Below are 8,781 nucleotides of genomic sequence, written 5' to 3' on the forward strand. Positions count from 1 at the left end.
GGTACTCGCAAATGTAAACGAGGCCGTTGCCCCATGATTGGTCGGCGTTTATCTATCAATAGGACAGGATGGATGATCGGTGGCGGTTTCGATGTCCTTTCGAGTTATCATTAAATCTCCATCCGAGTAGCAGAATCCCCCGACCCCCGACCCATTGTGGTCGCACGGACGCCCCCCCCCCTCCGTTTCCCCCTCCCCTCTTCCAGTAACTCGATCCATACGCGGTTCCATTCATCGTCCAAACGTCTTTGGCCTCCCCCTCCCTTTTCCATTAAAATACAGAGACACGATATTACGAGAATTATCATCGAAATTCCGACTCGAAATATATATATTCTCTAATCCAAAATGAGGTAACGTTGACCAGGATCTGGCGATAATCGCGTCCAGTTTTCCAGGGGAATGCATCAGTCGGATGGAATAATCGGAAGGAAGGACCGATGATCGCTCGATCATTGTTCCTGACAGTGGCATCGACTCGACGACCGATTCGAGATATATTTTATCGATACTCGATCGAGGTAAACTGTGCTGCTCCCTATCCAAAAATATCGACAAACGATTCAAATCTTCGCCTGTTCAGCCAAGGACATCACATTTCGACGATCGTGAAGCGAAAAAAAAAAGAAAAAAACGGCGAGGAACTCATACCTTGAAAAAGAAGAGAGAAAAGAAGGGGGAGAATGGGAAAAGCGTTCCCATTTTTTTTTTTTTTTTTTTTTTGAGTTAAACGATGTAAGTGTTGATCGCGTGGATCGGACAACCCGCGTGTAACACAATGGGCCGGTAATAACGGTAACGGTTTGCCGGTTCGTCCGTTTCCACGAGAAGTCGTAACGGTTGCGTAACAATAGCCCGATAATTCGTGCCGGTGAAACGCGCACGGCGCAACGCTAACGCGAGAAATCGAGGTGCTCGATCGACTGCTGGAGATCCGACGATTTTTAACGATTCGACGATATCGTAGGCTTGGAAATCGGTGGAAAAATTTCTGGGGACAGGTTCGATAGATGACGAATCTCTAACGATCTCTAACGATTCGACCATTTTGCAGGCTTGGAAATCGGTGGAAAAATTTTTAGAAACAGATAAATGACGAAACTCTGATCTCTAACGATTCGATGATTTTGCAGGTTTGGAAATCGGTGGAAAAATTTCTGGGGAGAAGTTTGATGGATGACGAATCTCTAACGATCTCTAACGATTCGACGATTTTGCAGGCTTGGAAATCAATGGAAAAATTTTTAGAAACAGATTCGATGATAAAGCTCTGACGATTCGATGATTTTGCAGGTTTGGAAATCGGTGGAAAAATTTCTGGAAACAGGTTCGATAGATGACAAATCTTTAACGATCTCTAACGATTCGACGATATCGCAGGAAATCGGTGGAAAAATTTATAGAAACAGATTCGATGACGAAGCTCTGATGATTCGATGATTTTGCAGGTTTGGAAATCGGTGGAAAAATTTCTGGGAACAAGTTCGATAGATGACGAATCTCTAACGATCTCTAACGATTCGACGATATCGCAGGAAATCGGTGGAAAAATTTCTAGAAACAGATTCGATAGATGACGAAGCTCTGATCTCTAACGATTCGATAATATCACAGACTTGGAAATCGGTGGAAAAATTTCTGGAAACAGGTTTGATATATGACAAATATCTAACGATTCGATGATATCGCAAGCTTGGAAATCGGATGGAAAAATTTCTGGAAACAGGTTCGATAGATGACAAATATCTAACGATTCGACGATATCGCAGGTTTGGAAATCGGTGGAAAAATTTATAGAAACAGATTCGATAGATGATGAAGCTCTGATCTCTGACGATTCGATGATTTTGCAGGTTTGGAAATCGGATGGAAAAATTTCTGAAAACAGGTTCGATAGATGACGAATCTCTAACGAGATCGGTAGAAAAATTTCTAAGAACAGATTCGTCGAAACGAGGAGAGGAAAATTTCATATATATACGGATATTATACTTGCGTAATCGTTGACCGCGTATTGAGAAGGGACTAGAAGATGAGAAGGGAGGATGTGCGCCGCGATACTCGGCGGAGCAACACCTGACGTCAGCGCGATCGGTATGGAAGTGGAAATGGCTCGCAGGTGCGCGCCAAGTTTACCGCCACAATCCGCCGATTCATCGTGAGAAGTAATTAAAGTTTGCACGAGAGTTTGATGATCCCACTCCTCCCCCCTCCATTCCACTCCACTCCACTCGACTCGGTTTCGCTTTCGACGCGTGCGACGATCGATTCGAATCGAACACATCCTGCCCCCCTCCCCTTTTTATTATTATTAACTTCCCATCCCATCCCATCTCGCCTCGCCACTACAAATCCTGGATTTTTCTTTTCCTGCTGAATCATCAAACGATCGGCCGGTTTTCGCCGATTTCAAATCTCCTTCTTCGGGGAACTCGATCGGATTATCGGCAAGTTGCGAGAGGAGAGAAAAGTTCCCTCTCGTGGAGATTGTGGTCAGCGGAAAGTTTCGCGTGGCTTAATGAAAGAGGGAGAAAGAAAATTGGGAGAAAGAGGAGGAGGAGGAGGAAAGAGGAGGTTGATCGAAAGGGGTTTGGGCAGAGAGGAGAGGGGATAGATGAAGGAGACGGTAGGTTTAATAGCGGGGTGACATCGCGTCAGCCGACGTTCAAGGGATCGCGTTTGTGCGATTCCGTGTCAACGATCCTATACGGTTAAGAGGAGATGCCAAGTGGCGCCCTCTCGATGCGTCTGACGGCTAGCGCGATGATGCGCTGCCTGTGACGTTTGATCTTTGGACACCGAGGTCCCTCGAGTTTCTCCGGTTTCCCATTACACCTGCCTCGTCGTGCTGCTCTCTCGTAGCCCGCCCTTTTCTCCACCGAGTGTCGATCGATTCAAGTCGATAATCCGATCGTTTTCGTAATCGATCGAGCGTACGACGCACGTCGAGAGGTATTCTTATGACGAGTTGAAAAAAATATACACGGCTGTTGGTCTGCTTAAAAACGAGCTTTCTTATTTTTTTTGAAACATCGACACATTTCTTACGTATTAAGAAGGGAATAGAGAATTAATTGCAATTAATACAATTTTTTGTATATCGAATATCAATTAAATGCAATGTATGATTTTATGTTAAACACATTTTTGAACGAAACAGTAAATTATAGAATAAAAATATTGTTTCGTAAAAATTAAATAAAACTGGGAAAAAAATAATTACATTACCGTACAGAGTTAACGAAAGAAAAATAGATAAGAGATAATTCAGGAATTCTCTTCGAAGGGGTTCCATTAAAGTTTCGTAGCCTTGCGATTCTGTCGTTAACCGACTCGAAGTTGTTTAAATGAATCGAAGATCCCCGATCGTCTTTGTATTCGTCGAAACATACGTCGAATTGAATCTTTGGAAACAAAGTTCATTTGAGAGAATGGTGTGCGCCAGAAATTAACTTTTCTTCCAGAATAGTCTTGCATCCTACGATTCTGTCGTTAATCGACTCAAAAGTAATATCCTCGTCTGAAATGAATTGCGAATCGATAATTCGATCGAAATATTCGTCTTGCCTTTTCTTCAAGTGGTATTTTACTGATATTATTATTTAAATCAATTATTTGATCTTTGGAAGTTAGAGTCTCATCCTGCTCGTGTAAATCGACTCGAAAATGGTATCCACGTTTCAAATTGTGAAATTCATTCATTCGACAATTCGATCGTTTTCGATTGAAAAATGACGAGTCGATAAATCCGATCGTCGATGGAACGTCCATTTATCCGTGCGCCAGCAATTAACTTTTCCTCGAGTGGCGTGTATGGTATATTTAAACAAAGGAGGAATATATTCGTCCTTTGGCTGGAAGGAAACGACCGTTGCGTTTCAAGAATGCGCGATTAGTCTCTTTTTAATCCTGGCACGTGTTTAATAAGCGCGGTATTATCCCTTCTGTCGGATGAAGAGGTCGGTTAACGTTGCAGCCCGGAATAACTTGTTCCTCGTCGCTGCTCGTAAAAAAAAGAAAAGAAAAAAAAAAAGGAAGAAAGAATCTTAAAAAGTTCTCGTGACAACGAGCACAGTTTTTTAATCCTTCCATTTTACACGATTCTAGAAATAATACGCGTCAAGGTATTTTCCTTACTTCGAAGAATTAACGATCGCGGTTCGATGTCTCAAGATTTTTCGGATTAAAAAAAAATCAGAATTCAGAGACAGAATTGAACAAAATTATTTCTTCCCGATTTTGAGCATATATGAAAATTTAATTTTTAGGTATTGCGTTTTATTATAATTATTATTTCGTTAAAAATGTTATATATAACGTAAAAATATAAGTAAATATATAAAAATATAGAAATATGTAGGAAAATATAATTTAAAATAAAACGTCGCAACGTTTCATATTTCGAGTCTTTATTTATGCTGAATCTCGTTATCTACAATTAATAAGAGCGCAGTATTGATTAGGTATTGAATAGGTTTCTTATTTTAAAATGGAGATAAAATATTCGATTTTAAATTCTTCTAGAACTACGATCCTGAACAATGATATCCATTTCGTTAGTTCAGATTCGGCAAAATTCGTGGGGAAAATATTATAGTCTCGTAAAATTTAAAAGCCCTAAATAAAAATGAATTTCGAAAATAAAATTATTCGCTCGAGCGAAATTGATTTCGAACTGTTGAGAAACGAGATCGATCGTATTCATCGAGAGATAATAAGAATGAAAGCAGCGATAGTAATTAAAAAGAAATTGAAAAATTAGAATAATAGATCTGATAGCGATGCCCAGCAAGATTCTAATAATTCAGAATGGAATTTGTGAAGAAATCTAATGATTTTATGTTATCCGAAGTATATATATATGCACGTAAATCGTCGTTATTTTCGACTCGAAAATAATCCATCGGAATAATTCGGTTAATTTCTAATTAAAACCGGCTGCAATATGTATTTGCGTTTCATAAGCGGCGCTCATTTGCTTTATAACGTTGGGACAGAATCAATTAGACGCGAGCTGTGATTTAAGTGTACATCACGAAGACGGCTGCCACGCATCCCTGGTATCCTGTGTAACTCCATTTATGCATGTACACACAGCTGTACCAATGCATGGGCAATAAGGGGGATTGATCGACAGCCATTTTGAAATTCAGTACTATCCACTCGAGGAAGCAAACCGTCCTCTTCCCGTACTACGTTATTGCCTCCTCGAGTCTTGAAAGGAGACTGTCATCGATCCTTCCCTTTTTCTTACGGAGCATCAGGCAGGCTGGAAGAAGAGAGGGGGAACAGAACGATCGTCAACTTGGGTCGTTCGCTCGACGAATTAACGCTCGACTCACGGCGAGCGTCGCTGTAAGCACGTCTGATGGATACTCTAACGCGCATGCGTTATCTTCAAATTAAATTAACCGAATTTCGGTTAGGAATTTCGTTCGCTTTCTGGTTGTTTCGAATAGTTTAGAATTTTCTCCGTCTCGGGGAACGAGAAGAGGCCACAGAGACGAAAAGATTTAAGTTTTTTTTCTCGTTTCCTTTTTGATACGAGAGAATGTTTCGAAGATGGAGCGCAAACTTTGTGTATTTTTCTTTTTTTTTTTTTTTCGTCTTCAAAAATGAAAAGAATATCACGATGATAAAAGTCCACGGAATATTTCTCGTTTATCCCGATTCTTCGAACGATTCTTGGCTCTTTTCGAAGCAGTGTACAAACGACATCATGACGTATGTATTTCGTTTCGTTTGTCGTTTGTACATACGGGATATTTCGAAGATACAGCTAAATTTTGATGTCGGGCTCTTTGAAAGAGCGACAGAAATAGAGATTCGCCACCAAAACATTTTTCATCTCGACTTTTCGATTGCTTGACTTTTTTCTTCTTCTTCTTTTTCTTCTTCTTCTTCAATTTTGAATTATTCATTTTTTCGAAGCACTTTGTATAAACGACGTCGCTCTCGCGACGCATACTTTCTTAAACCAAGCGAATTCGTACGAATTTCCTTTCTATAGCTATACGTGTTTCGAAGATAGCTAGCTAGCTAGCCAAACTTTCCAACTATGAAAAGAGGTGAGAAACACAAGTCCACAAAAGAGTTCTCGACTTTTTGATTGGTTGGTCCTTTTTTTTATTCTCTCCCTCTCTCTCTTTTAACCTCTTACCTCTCTCCTTTCGAAACACTCTGTGCACAAACGGTGTGCGCATCGCTTCTCGTTTCCTAAATGAAATAATTTATTCCGCTTCGCTTATTTTTTTTTTTCAACTTTTCTATTCCCCGTACTCCCGTGCTGCGACAAAGATTAAATATTAATATCGAATTCTGCCCTCCGCTGCGTGTCGAATATCAGTGCCGGCTCCGCGAAGAGGAAAAGGAGGAGGAGGAGGAGGAGGAGGAGGAGGAGAAGAAGGAGCAGGACATTTCGAAAGTTTTTATCGCGCGCACGAGTAGCAGTGTGAGTAGCAAGTACCGACAGAATGGTTCAACGGAGAGAATAAAAAGCAGAGTTCTCCTCTCCGGCTTTTTATGTATTTCTCTTGGAACGAAATAAGACTTTTTTTACGAGACGCGATAATGCCAAGGCATGGAAGCGAGTATTACTGTGTAGCTGTTTTTCAAAAAACAGTCGTTCACGCCTTCCTCTGAAGAATCCTCTGAGATTCCAATAACAATCGTTCAGTCGCGATTCGTTAACTCGAAATTATTCACGTTAGTTAGAATTTTCGTCGATTTACAAAAATTTCGATTCCCGTGGAGAAACGATTTCGAATGAAAAAGAGAAAAAGAAGAGAGAAGACTTTAAATGGAGAGTGGAAGGAGAGATTGAAGAAATGTGCAATCGTGGTGAAACGTTGGCAAGTTTTCCCGCACGCATTACCAAAAAAAAAATAAAAAAATAAAAAAATAAAGATACTACGCCAGTACTTCGAGGTTGGCCTTGGTTGATCCTCTTTTCACGGGGACTGTCTCCATAAAGGCGGCGATATTTTACGAGGATGGAATCGGTTGTCGACTCGAACCTGGGCTCGCGCAAGGATAGAACGCAAAGGCGATTCGCGGCTTAACGAAATCCCATTTCACCGCCTCTCTCCCCCCTCCCTCCGTGTTGGCGTTGCGCGTGGCCAACTATTCGCGAATCCCACGTGAATCTACACACAGTCGTGAAAATTGCGGAAAATCCCTTCGTCTTCTTCGTCTCGTCTCTTTCTCCTTTAGCGTTTTCTCGTAAAGAGAATAACATTTCGAACAGAACGACTCGAGAGAACGTGGAGAAAGTAGATAATCCGAATATCGACCAGGTTTGGATTTCGATATATATATTTTTCTCTCTCTTTTTACGAAGAAATTACGATAAAGGAGGTGAGGATCGTATCGATGGAAATATCAAGAGGAGAGGAGGGCAGGGATTTTGAATAATATCCATCGTAAATAACGATGATGGCTTACCTGTAGAGAGGTTCACCGCTGTCCTCTTTGAACCAGAGCACCATGGAGACGGCATCGTTCGGCTCACGGGGTTGTATATTACAGGGCAAAGTTGCCCTCTGTCCTGCCACTCCCTGTATCGACTCCATGGGTACTGTAACACACGTATAAGAGGGGAGCATTGAAAAATTTTTTTCGCCTCGCTATCGAAGAATTATGACGTGGCGAGGGGAATTATGCGATTTTTCGAAAAAGAAAAGAAGAAAGAAAATACGAGAAAGAGGATCGAATTAAAGAAAGATAGGAGGGGGAAAGGGGAAAAAGAGAAGAGAAGGAAAATTCGAAAAAAGTTGGAGCGCAAAATGAACGACCGCAAGTGAAGTTTCCAGTAATTTTGTCCAGTTAAACTCGTAAATGAATTTCGCTGTTTTTTTTTTTTTCTTTTTTTTTTTTCGGTCGAGAAATGAAATGAACGTATCGACGTTTAGTTTAAAAACCTTTTATCGAGGGCGGGGCGGGGCAGGGCCTAGAGTACCTTCGAAATTAAGAATTACGACGAGCCTGGGGGTTATGGATATTTCTCTCCGAAAGAGGAGAAATTGACCAAGATCTATCGCCGCAGAACGGTGGAGTATCGGAGGGTTCCGTTAATAGGGCGGAAATAATTCATCGATTTTCACGTATTCAATCTTATATTCTCGAGGCGGCGACACGAAATATACTTTAACACTCAGGCCGGAGTTAGCACTACTGCACGCGCGCCCACTAACCGCCCTCGTTAAATCCCCTCTCGCGTTAAGCCAACGGTGAAAAATTGCCCGTGATAAATTATTTTTCAAATCTGCAATATATGTTTCAGGTGAAACATTCGCTTTACGAATCGAGAAGATTCTTTTTTTCTTTCTTTCGAAAATAATCGTTTCGTGAGTGGAACGAACGATGAGGACGAATCGAATGCAGAGAACGTCACATTATAATAACTCTCTCTCTCTCTCTCTTTCGTCGTTATTTTCTTTAAAAAAGTGGACGTTCGTCGTACTAAGCCGAGTCGTATAATAATAGATGTAAACACACAGATACGTACACAGAGACAGAAGGTCTCGAAAAGAACGCGTAGTGGTAATAATAATCCGCGGTTGTGAAGGTTATAAAGCGAATCGGCGGTTGTCGGTGGTCGGACGCGAAGTGGGCACTCGAGCATGGTTCACGACACTCGGCGTTTCTCTCCTTTCCCGCCGCCACTACCGACCACCACTTTCGCCAATAATGCAATTTTTATCGGGCAACTTGGCCCTCGCGTCAACGTTCGTATGAATAATCCTTCCAATTTCTTTCTTTCTTTTTTTTTTTTTTTTTTTT

At 41.2% G+C, this 8,781-nt stretch overlaps 1 protein-coding gene across 7 annotated transcripts in view; it reads right to left on the reverse strand.

The window, feature by feature from the left end:
- LOC102676785 (nephrin-like) overlaps positions 1 to 8,781 on the reverse strand; it is a 107,027-nt gene that overhangs the window by 82,992 nt on the left and 15,254 nt on the right. For all 7 annotated transcript variants that reach the window (XR_004150838.1, XR_004150839.1, XM_031511672.1 and 4 more), the window contains exon 2: positions 7,444 to 7,576. Coding sequence is in view for 5 of the 7 variants with exons in the window: in XM_031511672.1 (XP_031367532.1) it covers positions 7,444 to 7,576 (133 nt within the window). In the remaining 2 variants the exon portion in view is untranslated. The remainder of the gene's footprint in view (positions 1 to 7,443; positions 7,577 to 8,781) is intronic.

Source organism: Apis dorsata, unplaced genomic scaffold, assembly GCF_000469605.1.
Source record: "Apis dorsata unplaced genomic scaffold, Apis dorsata 1.3 scaffold_341, whole genome shotgun sequence".
NCBI lineage: Eukaryota > Metazoa > Arthropoda > Insecta > Hymenoptera > Apidae > Apis > Apis dorsata.